Below are 18,883 nucleotides of genomic sequence, written 5' to 3'. Positions count from 1 at the left end.
ATAAGAAGTTTGAAATATTGGTTTTTTTAATTGTTTGAAGAATAAATAATTACTTTTGGTTATGAACATTTATTATGTGCGATTGGTATAATTTGCTGTTCGTAACTTTATGAGGTAAGAATATCAAAGGATTAAGATATTTACTATAAATGTTCATATTTTAAGGTTATGTTATGGTTTAATTAAAACTTTAATTATTTTTCTATTGTATTTCAAGGTATTTTGTTGTTGTTTTTATAGGGGTTATTTCAAAATTAATCAATAAATCATTGAGTTTATTTACGAAGTTGAAAAATATTTAAATTATTGTTTTAATCTTTTTTAAGTGCTAGTGCTTTTATCCCCTAAACGACTAAATATATTAGTTTTCTCGTAATTTAAATGGTTAATAGTAGTTTTAATGTCATTACTGAAAAATTCAGTAATATTGGATATCTTCAACACATCATGTTTACTAGCCATTATATGCCCAGATTTAAAAAATAAACTCAAAAACTATCACAGCATTCAAAAAACATTTTTTTAAACACACATTATGGCAATTTGATAGAACGGATTTCGCAGAATGTTATATTATAACTTAAACTACAAGAAAACGAATATATTTAGTATTTAACAGGATAAAATCACTGACAACGCAAAATGAATAAAACATTAATTTAAGTATTTTTCAATTTCGTAAATAAATTCAATGATTTTTTTATTTATTTTGAAATAACCCTGATAAAAACAATAACAAAATATCTTGAAATACAGTAAAAAATAATAAGTTTTAATCATTAGTTTTTACTCAATTTCAGATTATTATTATTATTCAATTATTAAATTTCAGATCAGATTTAACCAGCAGTTCAAGAGTGTTTATGGATTAAAAAATTGCTTATTGATATGAAGATAAAAGTTCAAAATTTCACTGTGTATGAAGACAATCAAGGGTGTATATCTCTTATTAAAAACCCAGAAAATAACAAAAGAATTAAACATATAGATCTTAAATATAATTTTGTTTGTGATACTTTAAATTCAAATATCATGAAACTTTGTTATGTAAATACAAAATTGCAGTTGTCAGATATGTTAACAAAAGGGCTTCATAAAGTAGGTACAGTTTTGCAATAATAGAGATAATTTAGGATTGCATTAGTTCAGAGAGGGGAGTTTAAATAAGTAGTGATTTAGAGAGAAATAATTTTAAGTTTGTTTTATTGTTAAATAGTTTGCTCCTTATTTTGTACTATATATTTATTTGCTTGTTCACTTATAAATGAAGAATAAGATTTTCTTATGCACAAAATTGAGGAAAGTATTAAGAGAGGGTGTAAAGTGTAATACTTCCTTTAATCCTTTTTGTGATGTTCTGTGTCACTGATTTAATCAGAATGACAGATGATTAGAAATAGATGTTAAGACGAATAGGTTATGAATAGGTACTGAAGCACATGGTAGAAATATGCAATGTCTAAGTAGTGTGTATTGATATTGAGTATTAAATAAAGCTAAGGAACAGAGTTTGGGAGTTTTAATATACAATCCGACAGAAATGGCCTAAGCACATAATGTTAAATATAATTTTAGAGACTGATAAACTTAAGTAGATACATGGAGTAAAGTCTTTAGAAGTGTAGCTTAACATAACCTTTTAGAAAGTAGATTCAAAAGATATATAAACAGACTAAAATTATGTTAGGCAGTGCCAACATAAAAGAAAATCTAGCTATATGGCTGTTTTGATGTATACAGCAAAAGTTTATTCTGTACATAAATATCTACCCATCACAAATGTGTTATTAACAAATCAGTTTAAAATGCCTAGAATAGTCAGCAGGAATGTTTCCTTAAAATAACACCATTAAATCAATTTATCATATGAGTTTTCATCTAACAGTCATATTTGGATCAAATATTGATCAATATTAAAATAATTGACGAAGTATTGGGGATAAAAATATTTGTATGATTTAGAGTATTATTTTACATTTTATGTAAATAAATGGACGTTACAGCTATATATAAAACATAATTTTTATTTACAATATTAGACTTACATCCAATGCGTTTAAAGTTGAAATATCTTGTACCTTTTAAAAAATGTCTTGCCGTAATTCACAGCAGTTGAAAAATTATGTAAGCACTTCTTTATATTTTACAATGACTTGAGTCAAAACAATAAACAAACAAAAAATTTAAATTTTAAATCAGGAGTATTTTCTTTTAATATAATAAAAATGGGTTCAAATTTTAACAAAAAAAAGGGAGATTTGAGCTCTGGCTCTTTGGCCGAATGTTAAAAATGATCAGAACCTTATTCTTCATGCAAGCAAAATCCTGCTACATATAATCAATAAATCGCTAAACAACCTTCTGCTTTCAGATATAGTCGAAACGAAATGAGGAATTGTACCAGAAAAAAGAAGGCGGGAGCAGATACTGAACACCAAATAGATAATAGAAAAAGTAAACGAATACAAGATACCAATGCTGCTCTGTTTCGTAGATTACATAAAAGCTTTTGATTCTGTAAAATGGAATCCCCTTTGGAGTATGATGGAAAATATGGGAGTACCTAACCACCTAGTTAACCTAATAAGGAATCTGTACGATAAAAACTCAGCCAAAGTTAAAATACAAGGAGTATATACAGATGCGTTCAAAACAAAGAAAGGAACTAGACAGGGCGGCATACTATCACGGTTATTATACAACATATAATCTGAATATATAATGAGAACATGGGATGGAGGACTCACTATAGAAAGCAGAAAAATCAGCGATACGCAGATGACACACTTATACTAGCAGCGAATGAAGTCGCAGCGATACCATCACCGAATGGTTAAGACGGATAAGCGAAGAATTCGGACTTCAGATCAACATTGGAAAAACAAAAATAATGATCGTAGACAGAGCAAATAATATTCTACCGCACCAAATGGCAAACTTCGAAGTGGTAGACAGATTTGTATACTTGAGTTCCCTGATAAAGAACAATGGCGATTGCTCCTCAGAAATCAAGCGTAGACTTGCAATAGCCCAAAAAGCAACAGCTAAATTAATTAAAATATGGAAAAACCGAACAATAATAAGCAATACTAAGCTCAGGTTCATCAATGCCCTTATTTTTTCCATTGCTACATACGCAGCTAAAATATGGACTCTAAAAAAAATTGATAGGAGTAAGATCGAATCCTTCGAAATGTGGGTCTATAGAAGAACTCTACGCGTGTCTTTGACAAAACATAGAACCAACCTGTCAATTCTGGAAGAGCCAGATATAAAAGACAGGCTATTGAAAAAAGTAAACCGAGCATACCTAAATTACTTCGGTCACATAGCTACAAGAACAGGGACCATGGAACTATTAGTAGTAAAACGAAAGGTAGAAGGCCGAAGACCAAAAGCAAGATTTCCACTACGATGGGCAGACCAAATAAAAAGTCTGGTAGAAACATCCCTACATTACGCCGTCCATATAGCACAGGATCGCAGCCAATGGAGACAGCAATCTAACAATATTTAAGAGTATCACTACGCCCTAACAAGGGCTTAAGTAATGAGGAGGAGGAGGATCCTGGTAAATCACAAATGAACAAACTACTTACCATCAAAAAATAGACAAGATTAGGCCTCCATAAGTAAATAAGAAAATCCCTAAATAAAGATATTTTGTAGAGTGATCCCCATCATCCACTGAGGAACATGCATCTAAAAAAGAACAAAAGAGAATGAGCTCCAATTACCTTTATTTATAATAATAAAACAAGAATATTATTTCAGACATATATTTAGATACGACAGATATACCCTGCAATCAGCTAATGGAAGAGAATATGAAATGGAGACGACAAATAACTTGGCTAGGCAACTTCAAGAAGAAGGTGGATTACACCCCTAATAGGAAATAAAAAAGACCAAAATAAGGAAGAATTTGCAGAAGTCATCATCAACTTCCACTAAGGAGAAGACAACTATAGAAAAAGAAGTGTCATTACACTGAAACTGTATACCAAAATCTGATCTGAAGAAAACGAATTACTAATTGAAAAAAAAAGTGAATGAACTTGAAAATTCATCCAAAAAAATTCAGAACTCCGAAATCAGATTCATCAAGAAATCACTGGAAAGCGATATTGTGCTGTATTATTGTTTATTTTGTTTATTATTCCTAGCACAGCAAGTGAGTCCATTTCGAGTAACAAAGGTTTCTGTGATTTCAGCGATCCATTAGAAAGTTCTTAAATAAAGTAGAATTTATATCGAATTACAATGTCCCTCTTCAGGAACATATAAAAGGGCCAATCTCATATTTTCCACATAAAATACCAGAGGAATTCCTTAAAAATATTGCCAATAACATAAGGCAAAAATAATTTTGGATGCGAAATATTTTTCCTTGATATTTGCCTGCACGCCAGATATCAGTCACAATGAGCAAATGGTAGTTCTTTACGTCAAACCAAATACATCGGAGGTAAAGGAAAGTTTTATTGACTTTTTTTTTCAGTTGGTGGCAAAACAGACAAAGGTCTCATCCAAGGAATCCTAGAAAAATAGACAAAGATTGACTTAATTTGAAGAACTCCAGAGGTCTATCCTACGACAATGGGGCAAATATGGGGGAAAACTATAAAGGAGAGAAGTCCAGATTACTTCAGGAGAATTAGCTAACATATTTTGTCCCATGTGCTGCTTACCCCTTCAATTTAGTTGGTGCTAATGTAGCCACTGCTACTATTGAGGCTCAAGCTTCAACTACACACTAAAAAATTCTTCGAAAGTATGTGTCACTAACATTGAAAACTCAAAACAAGACAATATGGTCTGCAAGATTAGATCGCCGAAAACACCTTAAACTATAAGTGAGGCTAGCACCCGTTTGAAAAATGATGAAACTTGAATTCATCGTTTTGGCATATTTTCGGCATACTTCGTTGAATTACATTAATTGTCAATAAGTTTTTGCAAAGAACAGATCTGATAGTAGATTTGGCTGCCTGGAACCTTCAAGGTCTTTTAACGTTCTTAATGTCTCGCAGAGAGGTTGCTCCATCTGAGACCATTAGTGAGGGTAACTTATTTGTAAGCTTGAATGATCTACCATCTATATTTACAGAAAAAAGACAAAGAGAAAAGAAATAAATGCCTGATTAGCTGTATGCCGATGAAGCTCTGTCAAGTGTTGAGAATATGTAACATGAAGCCGTGTAAGAGGTTATTTATCATATGAATATGAAAACTCAGTGACAGAATTTATTCTTTTGACAACGTAAACAGCAAATTTAAGTTTTTGAATGGAGTTCGAATTAAAGAAATGCAAAGAGAAGATCTAAAAATGTAAGCAGAAGAACTGGTAAGCATCTACACTGCTGATCCCAACATTGAAGAATTAAATTTCCTTCCTGTCAAATCTCTTAGTTCCGGCCTTGGGACAGACAAACATAACCTAAAGCTAGACATATTATTTTCGTATTTTTATTTCGATCCAATGACTTCTTCTTGATGTGCCTATCCGTTACGAATGTTGGCGATGATCATGGCAATTTTCATCTTATCTGCAGCAGCGCGGAAAATCTTCACAGATGTTGTATTGAACCGGATTCCGAGGTTCTTTAACCAAGATATTCTTCTTTTTCCTGGACCTCGTTTTCCAAATAATTTTCCTTGCAGGATGGCTTGAAAAATATCCAATGACACGTTCTTTATTTATGAGGTTTACATTTTCAGCCCAAGTTATGAGTTTTTTTAAGGCGATTTCTTGTTTATTCCGAAAAACACAAAATATTTAGTTTAAAACATGCCACAAGAAAATAATTTTGGAATCCGAGTATCAAGAATTTTAAAACATAACTAATCAACATCTATTAGATAAACGAGCAATAACTAACTTTGTGAACTATTTGAGAAAATTATTGGAACGTAATTTGACATCGGAAAAGTAGAGATGCAACGTTGAATCCTACTTTAAACTTTAATGGTTGACATATATATATATATATATATATATATATATATATATATATATATATATATATATATATATATATATATATATAATTATATATCAGGATTCTGCAGGTTTAGTAGAAATAGCCGAGCTTTCATAATATATTTTATATGTTTTAAAGAGTAGTGCAAATATAAAAAAACATTTTCGTAAATTTTTAAATGTAGTAAATTAAAATAACGGCAAAATTTCTCGAACTTTAAACACACTTTACATAAAATTGTCAAAATTCGGATTGAGACTGCTAATCACAGTCCTATAATTGTCTTAGCTTGAATTTAAATGCTATTATAAACTAAAAATAATTTTTAACATTCATAAAATACAATTATAAAATACTTATACATCCAGTAAGAAAAATCATTACTGCTTCTAACACTCATTTTTACTTTTATGGATACAAACTCACAAAATATTCAAAATGTTTTATAAAGTAAAATGCTGTAAGATTAACATAATTTGAAATATGTTTTATTATAATTTAAATTTAAATATGCCGGTTTTTAGCAACAGTTGTCATTAATTTTCCGACTTGGAATCTTCTTCTTCTCGTGCCTTGTACCATGCAACGATATTTCGTTGCAATACGCTTCATTTGTAATGTGATCGACCCATGGAATTTTGAGTAATTCTGTAATATTGAACCAACCATAGCAAACAAAGATAATTCAGCAGATAAAAGAGAAGACTAGCGAAACATAAAGGAAGTTGAACTACGATTCATTATAATGAAACTAGTAGGTACAATGTGAAAAATATGTTCAAATTATATAGCCTCAGATATTAGGCAAGATATTTCAAAGAATAAAATTGTATTAACGTAAATTAGTATTACATACTACAGGTTTGCTTGTTTGTCAAACTCTATTCTATCAATAATTTATTACTATTGTTTATCATCATTATGTTATACTTTCTATAGTAATAAACATAAGTTTTGTACTCGATTTTGTTTGTTTTGAGAGATGAAAGTATTACTAATAATAAGAGAGACCGACAAAAACAAAATTCTTTTTGCCGCTTTTCACAAGCTCCAGTAAATGTGCCCATTACCAGAGTCATCTATTTAATGATCTACTGCATAGAACACTTGGTATTATTTTGTTTACGGCTGATTCCAAATGAAAATGGTTTCTGATATACGGATGTTGACAATTTACACAAAAAATGTGGAATCTAGTTGTGAAAAATAATAGTAATATTAATCAAACGGTTTGAGTACACCTAATATGCATCTGAAAAATGGTTAAAGATCGAGTTTTCAGAAAATGAAGAAAATATTTTTACCTATATACTCAAATTTTAAATATTTAATTCTTGTTTAACTTTTTCCACTTTTTTGCAACCCACGTGTTACAACAGACAAGATTTTATTTGCATATTGCTTGTCAAATTTTTGATTTATCTCTTACTTGTCTGGTGATTCAGTTATTTGTTATCCTCTTTGTAGATTTCATCATTTTATGTTTTTGGTTATGTCGTTATTCGCACATTCCTCTTAAATACAAACTTCTACGGAATTATATCAATTTTTTATAATTGTCTCAACATTGTTGAACTCATGTTATCTGTGAACGTTGGCATAGGCCTAACTTATGTCTTTACAAAGTAGACCAAAAGTCTGAAAACGCTTAATTATCTCGTAAATGGATAGTCCCAATTGTACAAAAACCGGGATACACCTATTCTGCAGTATGGAGATTTCAATTTGATGCCTGAATCGTTGCCAGATTTACCATTTTTCTGATATCATAAGTCAGTTTGGTTTTTTAAATATAATACTCTATACTCGTATTCATAAAACTAATACGACCTTGACGTTTAGTGAAAAGTTTTGTAAAATAAATTGTACTAATAACTTAAGTTGACAGTTGTTGTATGTGTTTTTAAAACCTCTACAATAAAGATGGTTTTTAATTAAAAAGAGCGAATTATTGTTTTAATGATGAGGGGTTATAATACATTAGAATTTATTTAAATCCTACAAAATCCAGATGTTGCAAGAATTAAATGAAGATGTATACGGCCGTAGGTTACAGTTTAGTGAGGTAATTATGAATAAAATTGTAACTGACGGAACTTCGTTAACAAGGTATGTTTTTCCAACGAAGAAATATTTACACTCTGTGGGAATGTAACTCGCCAAAATTTAAGGTATTGGAGTGAGGAAAAATCACACTGGATATGTGAAAACCATACTCAAAGACCACAAAAACTAAATGCATGTTCGTATATAGTGGGTACTCAGTTGAAGCCAATTTTAATGAGATATGGTTTTGGCAAGACGAAGCTCCATTTTGGTGTAAATGTTTGGCGTGATTTATATCAGGCATTTCCCGGACGATGGATTGGTAGTATTAAATGGTTTCCTCGTTTACCAGATTTGAATCCTAAAGATTATTTTTATTGAAGACACCTGAAAAGTAGAATTTATAAAACTAAACCAGCAAGTGTTGTAACAGCTAAGGCAAAGAATTATCGATGAATCCATAATATTTTTTAGAGAAACATGGAGAAATGTAATAGACGCATTCTACCATCGTGTAGGAGACTGTCAAAGTAACAGGTCAAAGGACATTTTGAACACTTGATTAGATTGACATTAATTTAGCAATGTAGTAAACATTTAAATATTATTGCACATAGTCTGAATAAAAAAATTTATTGAGACGATTACGAGTAGACGTTTCTAGGCTTTTGTTATATCTTTTTAAGATGTTCCTGACTACATAAAATTAAAAGTATTTTGTACGGTTAAACTAGTATTGAAGTGGAGATTTTAATAACGGTTCAATATACAGAGTGTTCTACTAAAAAAAAAAAAAAAACAAAATTACTAATAATATCAGAAATATGGTAATTCTGGCAACGTTACAAACATCAAATTTCAAATTTTCATATTGCAGAATAGGTGTATCCCTGTTTTTGTATAATTCGCACCATCCATGTAAGAGATAATTGGGCGTTTCCAGACTTTCGATCGCCTCTGTATTTGGTCCAATTATTTATTTTGGCTTTATTTCTCATTACGCTTAAGATTTTAGTTTTTAATAGTAAATTTTTAAACTAAAGGGCTCCCGCGTTCTAAACTTTCGTTTATATTTTCGTCATTATCTTTTTATTCCCCCCTTTGATTTTTCATCTTCGTAGTATCTATAAAGATGAATATAATGGTTGATTCGTACACAATTAGATATTTAGTGGCTTCAAACATGTAAATCCAGTAAGTATTAACCACACTTTTGTAATAACCTTGGTCAAAATTTTAACTTTTACGTTTGCTTGAAATAAAGTGGTAATATTTATTTTAGGTTATGATGAAACAGTTATTCCGAAAATATTTTGTGATAAGGCCCGATAGGGTTTTTTTATTAATATACCTTTTATAAAGGAATTTTTTAAATTAAATTGTTTTGTGATACATGATTTACAGCCAACTATAGGAATTCAGTTTCCTTGTGAACAATCAAATGCATTTGTTAGGTCGAATATGAAAACATATTATAATTTGTGATATTAAAAACCTTCGTTTCCGTTTACATATCACGTTATTATAATAAACGGTGTCTTGTCTATCCTTTGGAGTCGTGAAAGAGAATTTTTTGGGTGGCGTTACTTGGATCGGTCCACTTATAGTAACTCCATTTGATTCGCTATCGAAGCACAGCTTCAATGTTCTCCAAGGCCACTTGAATAATGCACTTTGGAAAATTAGCAGCTGTAGCCTATCTTTTTCTTTGCAAGGGTAGACGGTTTTGGGCGAAGCTCCTATTAAGGGAGATAAAATAAACAAGTTTCTTCTATTGATTGTATCCTCATATATTTTTCAATTTGCTGCAGATTTCCTCCACCAAAAAGTATACTACAATTTCATGGAAGCAAAATTCGTCTGCGTCCAGTATGTCACATATAATACAGCTATTGGATTTAAATAAACAATATCACATCAAACAAAATTACATTGCTTTGTCATTTTTTACGACATTTTAGTCGACAAGATTGTACCACAATGTAAACTACCAATTCATCTTCTTCATAATTGGGATGCCCGATCTTAGACACCGTTACCCAGGAAGCCTTATCTGTCCCAGCTCGGATATGAAAGATTTAGAGGAGATACATAAAGATTCCTCTTGTATAGTTTATTATTTTTAATTATTATTGCTTTTCTACTAGCGCCTATGATTGTGTTTAATTTTTGTAATCATAATTTGAGTTCTTACTTTCAGTGTTGTTAATTGTAGCTTGCAGTAAGGTTGTATAGACTCCTTAGCTAATCTGCATCTGAAGGTAAGAAGATATTTACCTCAAGTATAACTCTGATCTATTTTAACTTTCGAATACCAATATTTTTGATGACGTTAACCAGCTTTCTACAACATGTTCCTTAACTTCGAGGGTGGAAGTATAATTCAATCTATAAACTTGCTTTCATGATTATATTTAGCAAATTTGTTATTTAACGAAAATAAAACTAAAAACAATATTCAAGCAAAAAGACTCAACAATATTAAATAGAAATTATTCAAAACAGAAAAAAGACAAACAAAAATACTCAAACTACTTCATTATAAAATGTTTATAATGAAACAATCAACAACTAAATTAAAACCAAATTAGCAAGGAAAAAACTGATAAGAATCAACAACTTACAAGAAAAATATAAGATTGTCCAGAATCACAAAGAACAACTGAACATAAAAGAAATAAAGATGAATTCTTTAGTATGTTTAGAAAATAAAAAATTTTTATTAATCGAAAATTCTTTTTGAGAATTTAAGTCAATTTATATTTTAAGTCAATAAGTTCATTCTATAAAGGCACTCTTAATTTATAAATATAATTTAGGCATAACAAAAAATTGCAATATTCCGTACAGCATTTTATTATAAAACACCCTGTTTGCAAAAGTTAAAATTAATCTTTGTACAATAAAAATATTCTTCAAAAAACAGTAGATAAGAAACACTTACTAATGAGACGGTAACACCTATTAAGTCATCATAACAATTACAAATTTTATAAATATACCAGTTCTTCAGAATTACTAAATTTAACTAGGTCAAAAACGAGTCGCAGTCACTGTTCTGGGCAGAGTTGAAGTTATGGTAGGCGTCCTAGAGCTGTTAATGTCCATCAGTGATTGAAGGGCCTGAAACAGATAAATAATTAAAAAACCATATTCATCAAATATCAAGTAAAATCCCAACATACAATATCTGCTGTCGAGATTTGCTTAAATTTGAACTTTACCGCCTTACCGACGGAACGGAAGCAGTTTGAGATGAGTGACAGTGACAAGGGAAATAGACATTATAAATTCCTTAGACAAGGAAAGAGAGAGGACAGGTAATGTTCATTTTATAAATCTTCGAAAAGTGAAGCCAGTTTCAATTTCATTATTACCTCTCGCAGGGTTTTGATTTACTGATTTTTCAGTAGATCTACTGATTTCAACTTCAATTTACTGATTTACTGAACTATATCGATCTAATAAAAAATATGTAATGATAAAATCATGTTCAAAAAGTAATCATTATGTCAGTGTTCAAGTATAAATTTAAAACAAATCTATTAATATATATCCATTATTCTCAATCTACTAAAGAAATAAAATATGACCTGGCAACTTTTTTGGTGCCGGTTGGTGTCAATTTAGGCTTCAGTCAATTCCATACGATTACGCGTCAACTCTCTTTCCTTGTCTAAGATAAATTCATTATGAAAATTATGAACCAGAAATGATCTAACCTTGTTAATAGCTTTAATTGTTGTTTCTTTGTTATTTCAAGAGCAACTCAATTTGATTATTAAAAAATCTGCTCCCAACTTTTCCAATTCTATAGTGCTGTAAAAACCATATAACAAAACAACAATTTTGTTTACACTAACAAATGGAAAAATTAAGGTTCGACTTTAAAGTTATAGGAGCACAAGATGGGAAAACAAATATATTGTGCATTACTTCACTTGGCACACCAGATGGAAAAACCTTTTTATTACCAGATGAATTTCAGCCAGCAAATTTACACAAAGAAGTGTGCAAAACACAGGTATGTACAAGAATAAAAACTCTATAAAGAAAAGAAATCAATCTAGAAAAGTGTGGATAACCTTAACATAAGGATTATCACAAACATACTTATGAACATATACACATGAAGATGAAAATTTATTTTTTGAGAATCAATATTTAAAAGAATTGATAGAGAGTGATAGTGAACCCACATTAAATGTTCAAGTTGACACAATATAAAAACTATTGGAAAAACTGATGTAAAGTAAAGAACAAAAATGTGAAATTCAGAATTTAAGCAAGATAGCAAAATATTTTATGATTGACAAATTTGATGGAAAGAATACAAATATAACCCAAGGGCTATCTGAATTTAAAAAAGAATGTGAATATTGTGTAGTACTAGAAGAAAAGAAAAAAATTGAAATCTTAAAATTTTTTCTTGAAAAAGCAAGTATGGATTGGTACAGTTGTATGTTATTAAAATTTCTGTGGAATCAGATTGGGAAGGCGGGAAGAAGAATTTTTGTGAAACTTTTGGAAGTAAAGGGTGGTCTCCAATTCGAAATGCTCACACATTTAAATACCAAACTGGCTCCTTATTAGAATATGCAATAAAAAAGAAAAAGCTACTACTGCAGGTGAGTAAATTCATTGACACAAGCACATTAATAGTGTTGTGAATTTATTAAAAGGTTCAATATTTATAACACTTACGGATTTAATTTATTTCTTTATTTATTTTAACTTATCTGACAATAATTTATTATATCCGTACGTGACAAATTCGCGTGCGCGGGTCTTGAGAATTAACTAACTCTCCATATAAAAATGTTGTATTTATATACGAAATCCTGATATACTGGAATAGTCGAGAACATCAAGTTGGAGAATTCACCATAATTTGAATCTAGACTTCCACCGAAATTTCTACAATAAAACAGAATAATTAGTCATAAAAGTTAGGCCAGTATATTTATCGTAACATTGCCCCCCTCTTAAAAGATGGTTCCTCCTGGAACCTTGTCGGGACTGGAACCGGAACTGTATGCTGGTATCGGCAACTGGACCCTCTTTTACAACTTCCAGTTGTATAAAAATGACAAGGGACGGTTTTCTCTCCGCACCAGTAACTATGCGGATTGCAACAGACTAACACCTGGACTTCGGTGTCTTTAAAGATCTCCTCCACCATATTTCGGATAACCCTCCAATCTAATTGGCGGCACTCCAACTTTGGCATGGCTAACTTTTGCACGTCGGACTCTAGTACGTGCTCTCTCAATTGAAGTAAGGCTTCCCATACATCTCGGTAGGTAGGTTGGTCACGGGCAGTGTCTTTTGTTACCAGGTAGAAAAGGTAACGTGATGCATCTTGGAGTTTCAAGGTTTTACCGGGAGCTGGCACCTGGCATTGAAGTTCTGCAACTCGACCAAACTTCCTTCGAAAGACGGATGCCAACCCTGGTGCGTCTTTGATACTGGCCGGGATGGTGAGGGCCAGCGAGTAGTCATCGGGGAGCGCGAGTAGATCTTGCTTTTCTTCAGTGGTAACACCATGTCTCGCTTTACCGGTACCTCCATAGGCACCCATGAATTCCTCAAACGTGAGGTCAGACACATCGTGGACTTGGTTTACTTCCACTTCTTCATCTACGTCGTGGTCACCTTCGAAAGACGCCAGCCGGTTATGATGTACTATCATCGGCTTTCCCTTCGGAATCTTGCTTATTCGGTAGATGACATCGTTGATCTTCTCCATAATGAGGTATGGACCTTCCCAAAACTGCTGCAATTTGGGAGAACAACCTTTTCGCTTCTTGGGATTATACAGCCATACTTTGTCGTTCTTCTTAAAGCAACCCTTTTCGGCTTGTGTATCGTACCGTTTCTTCATTCGGTCGCTAGCGATCTGAAGGTGGGAACGGACCAACTCATGTACATCGTCCATTCTTCTTCGTAATTCGATCACATAATCTTCACCTGCTACATCTTCTCCAGGTCGACACCCAAACTCTAGATCACAAGGTAGTCGCATTTCGCGTCCGAATAGGACTTTCGCTGGTGTCTGGCCTGTTGATTCGTTAACAGCAGATCTGTAGGCCATTGTGAAGAACGGAAGGTATTGGTCCCAGTCTCGCTGATGATCGGACACCATCTTTGTCAAATATTTGCCAACTGTCCTATTCATCCGTTCTACCATACCATCAGATTGCGGATGATATGCTGTAGTTCTTGTTTTCTTCATGCCTAGTCTATCACATATTCCTTGGAATAGATCGCTTTCGAAGTTCCTGCCTTGGTCACTATGGATCTCCAAAGGCACTCCAAATCGGCTGATATATTCTTGGATCAACTTATCTGCAACGGTGGCGGCCTTCTGGTCTGGAAGTGCGTAAATCTCGACCCACTTACTGAAGTAATCCATTACTACCAGCATGTACTTGCCTCCATTTTCACTTTCTGGAAATGGCCCAGCGATGTCCAAAGCTATTCTTTCAAACGGGCTTCCAACATTATATTGTCTCATAGGAGCTCTCCTTTTTCGGTAAGGCCCGTTACTCGTGGCACAAATAGTACATTTCTTACACCAGTCTTTTACATCGTCGGAACTGTTCATCCAATAAAACCGTTCCCGAATTCGCTGAAGGGTTTTCCTTACACCAAAATGCCCTCCCGATGGACTGTCGTGTAACTGACGAAGTACTTCGGCTATTCTGCTCTTTGGGATCACCAACTGTCTTCTCTTCTCTGAACCGTCATCATTTTCCAGGACTCGTTTAAGCAAGCCATCTTCGATGATAAATGAGTCCCACTGGGCCCAATACGTCTTAACTACTGAGCATAGGTTTGATATTTCCTGCCAAGGTGGTCGACGGTTTTCCTCTTTCCATTTTCGGATTTTCTGTATAACTGGATCTCTCTCTTGTTCTTCCCTGATCTTAGTAGGCGTCCAGTCGTCGTTGACAATCGTCGTTCTTAGCACTGCTGCTTCCTTGGATTCCGTTTTGTTGCAGTGGGAACACTCTGCTGAGCATGGCCTTCTGGAAAGAGAATCAGCGTTTCTGTGGCTAACTCCGGCCCGGTGCTCAATCTTAAAATCGTATTCTTGGAGTCGTTCGATCCACCTGGCTATCTGACCCTCTGGATTCTTAAACTGCATCAACCACTTAAGGGCGGCATGGTCGGTTCGGATTAGAAACTTTCTTCCATAGAGGTATTGATAGAAGTGCTCTACTGATTTCACTACTGCCAGAAGTTCTCTTCTCGTGACGCAATAATTCCGTTCTGGTTTTGAAAGAACTTTACTAAAATATCCGAGGACTCGTTCCTGTCCTCCTTGAATCTGAGACAGCACTCCTCCAATTCCCACATTACTTGCATCCGTATCTAAGATGAACTCTCCTTCTGGCAGTGGATACCCCAAAATTGGTGCTGTTATTAAATGCTTTTTCAACGTTTCAAAGGCATTTTGGCAGTCTATATCCCAGCGGTATTCTCTTGATTCCTCTGTAAGTCGCGTTAATGGCTTAGCGATATCTGCAAACTTCTTAATAAACCTCCGGTAGTAAGTACATAGTCCAAGAAAACTTCTCACTTGATGTTTGTCAGTTGGTTTTGGCCATTCCTTAATGGAATCGATTTTTCCCTTATCCACGGCCACTCCTTCTTTACTGACTATATGACCCAGATAATTGACTTTACCTTGAAATAGCTGGCACTTCTTGGGGTTTAGCATCAATTGGGCAGCTTTAAGTCGATTAAAAACGTTTTCTAAATTCCTCAAATGATCTTCGAATGTCTCCCCCAAGACGATTATGTCATCTAAATAAACCAGGCATGTTTTCCAAGATAACCCTCTCAACACATTTTCCATAAGCCTCTCAAATGTCGCAGGAGCATTACAGAGTCCAAATGGCATAACGTTGAATTGCCACAATCCAGATCCTGTGGTGAAGGCTGTCTTTTCTTTATCTACTGGGTCCATTTCTACCTGCCAGTATCCAGACTTCAAATCCAAAGTAGAAAACAATTTACTTCCAGCCAATGTGTCCAATGTGTCATCGATCCGAGGCAGAGGATAACTATCTTTCTTGGTAACGTTGTTCAGCAAACGGTAATCCACACAGAACCTCGTCGTTCCGTCTTTCTTCTTAACCAGGACCACCGGAGAGACCCATGGGCTCGTAGAAGGTTCTATCACCCCGTCTTTCTTCATTTCCTGAACAATCGTTTCAGCTTCCTCTCTTTTCGCCTGTAGTAATCGTCGAGCTGTTTGACGAATTGGCTTAGCATTACCAGTATCAATTTTATGCTTAACAACCGTAGTTCTTCCCGTCTTTCCTCCTTTCGGTACGAAAATATCACGATACTGCCGAAGAAATTCCCTTAATTTCCTTTTCTCCATCTGATTTAGAGACTGTCCTGCAACTGCAACCATTTGGTCGAATTTATCGTTGGAATTATCAGATGTTGTCGCCTGACGGATTATGGATGTCACAGGTACACAAGTTCCTACTTTTGTCTCTTTCTTTATGGTCACTGGGTAGTCGTTGACATTGATAAGTCTTACAGGAATTTCTTTAGCCGAAGTCACCAATTCCTTTCCAATTATGATTCCACGGCCAACCTCATCGTCGTGGTTCCAAGGCTCCATCATAACAGGTCTCCCTTCGTCTACAATTCCCTGTAGTCGCGCTACTATGATCGTTTCGCTTCTCGCAGGCACGACTGTATCTTCTGTAATGGCTGCTTGCACAGTGTTGTCATTATGTGGATGGAGAAATACCTCCTCGTTGCCAACTTTGATTACCTTATTCTTAAAATCCAATTGGAATCCATGCATATTCATTACGTCCATTCCTAATATAACATCCTCTTCGATGTCAGCAACTATAACAGTATGGACAAACTTTTCTGCCCCAATTCCCAATTGTACCTGGATTTCTCCATGAATGTTGGCATTTTCACCTGTAGCGGTCCGAAGTCGTAACCTCGTTGGTAACAGTTTCTTTCGGCTGTTTATAACTGTCGGGCGTATAATGGTTCTGGTCGCTCCGGTATCCACCAACAACGTATGTCTTTTACCATTTATTTCTCCATCTACATATACACTATCTTCACGACATTTCAAAGAAGCTATTAGTATAAGAGGGTCTTTGGAAAAGTTCCGGGTCGAAGCTGCTCCCCTAAAGCCGACTCGTTCTGGTTTTTCCGATGGTGAGTTTCTTGATTTTATGGTCTTCGTTTTCTTGCATGTCATGCTTTTTATCAAATTAAAGAGCTGGTCAAGTTTATCTTCATCTCCTTCCTCTTTTACAGTCCTAACTTTACTGTACCCGCCAGAGGCCTGCGTAGCTGACTCGTATTCGAGGGCGGCGGATAAGACATCAACCAGCGTCTTGTGACGAGCTAATCGTAGTGTTCTCTGCATTTCATGATCACGAAGACCATCAATAAACGTTTGAACGGCCAATTTTTCCATCATGTCTTCGGGAGCTGTTGGATAAGCATATCGTACTAATCTGGCAATATCTACCTCATATTCTTGAAGAGCCTCATCTTTCTTCTGTCTACGATTTTTAAGCTGCGACTGATATACATGTTCCAAATGTTCGTGGCCATATCGCATATTTAACCTCTTCTTCAGTTGTTCGAAATCATCGGTCTCCTCTACGGCTATGGTCTGAAGCACATCTAAGGCATCTCCTCGAAGAGCGATAGTCAGGTTTACCGCCTTTTCTTTTTCAGACCATCCATTTGCTCTTGCGGCTGATTCGAACTGTTTCATGTAGTTGTTCCATGATGATTTTCCGTCGAAAGTTGGGACTTTAACATGAATAGAACCTCCACTTCCTTCAAATTTCGGCCGTGTCTCCAACTTACATTTCGTCTCGTCTTCTTTTATCTCCACTGTAATCGGATTGTTACTTCCCTCTGCTGTCCCTGTTTCCTCCATCTTCCTTTCCATCTCTTTCCATATCTTTTCTTCGAAGGCCAACATATCGGCAGCAACTTGGTTTTTTAACGAAGACACTCTATCGTCAAGAGCAGATATCTCTGAAGTGACTTTAGAGATGTTAGCAGAAACTTTGCTTTCCAGAGAAGAAATCTCGTTAGAAACTTTGCTTTCTAAAGAAGCGATGTCGCCGGATACTTTGTTCTCCAATGATGCGATGTCGCCGGAAACTTTGGCTACATTACCAGAAACTTTGGCTACATCAGAAGAAACTTTCGAAATCGACGAGAGGACAGCATCATGCTTGTCTTCAAATATATAAGTTTCTGGATCTAGTCCTTCTTCTAGCAAAGCGTTCTTTAGTCGTTGGACTAACTCAGCTTTTTTTCCGGTAGAAGCTAATTCTCTGTCTTCGAGATGTCTTCTTAAATTCGTCACTGTGAGCTCATAAATCGTAGCCATTTTCACAATTTATTTTACGTATTCACTTGTATTATTATTATAAGTCTAATTTATGTTCGATCCCACTTCTGACACCATTTGTTGTGAATTTATTAAAAGGTTCAATATTTATAACACTTACGGATTTAATTTATTTCTTTATTTATTTTAACTTATCTGACAATAATTTATTATATCCGTACGTGACAAATTCGCGTGCGCGGGTCTTGAGAATTAACTAACTCTCCATATAAAAATGTTGTATTTATATACGAAATCCTGATATACTGGAATAGTCGAGAACATCAAGTTGGAGAATTCACCATAATTTGAATCTAGACTTCCACCGAAATTTCTACAATAAAACAGAATAATTAGTCATAAAAGTTAGGCCAGTATATTTATCGTAACAATAGATTTAATAGCTATGGGCCTACCAAGTAATGTAGCAGATAAAATTGATAGA

At 34.1% G+C, this 18,883-nt stretch overlaps 1 protein-coding gene across 1 annotated transcript in view; it reads right to left on the bottom strand.

The window, feature by feature from the left end:
- Window positions 1–10,904: 10,904 nt before the first annotated feature.
- The window catches only part of LOC140444330 (protein turtle homolog B-like), a 984,236-nt gene continuing 976,257 nt past the window's right edge, over window positions 10,905–18,883 (bottom strand). Inside the window, exon 16 of the mRNA XM_072536081.1 lies at window positions 10,905–11,153. Within this exon, the coding sequence (XP_072392182.1) occupies window positions 11,064–11,153 (90 nt within the window). The 3' untranslated portion in view covers window positions 10,905–11,063. The remainder of the gene's footprint in view (window positions 11,154–18,883) is intronic.

This window comes from Diabrotica undecimpunctata, chromosome 6 (assembly GCF_040954645.1).
Source record: "Diabrotica undecimpunctata isolate CICGRU chromosome 6, icDiaUnde3, whole genome shotgun sequence".
Classification (NCBI taxonomy): Eukaryota; Metazoa; Arthropoda; class Insecta; order Coleoptera; family Chrysomelidae; genus Diabrotica; species Diabrotica undecimpunctata.
The sequence above is the reverse complement of the archived record's forward strand: the minus strand, read 5'-3'. Positions and strand labels throughout refer to the sequence as shown.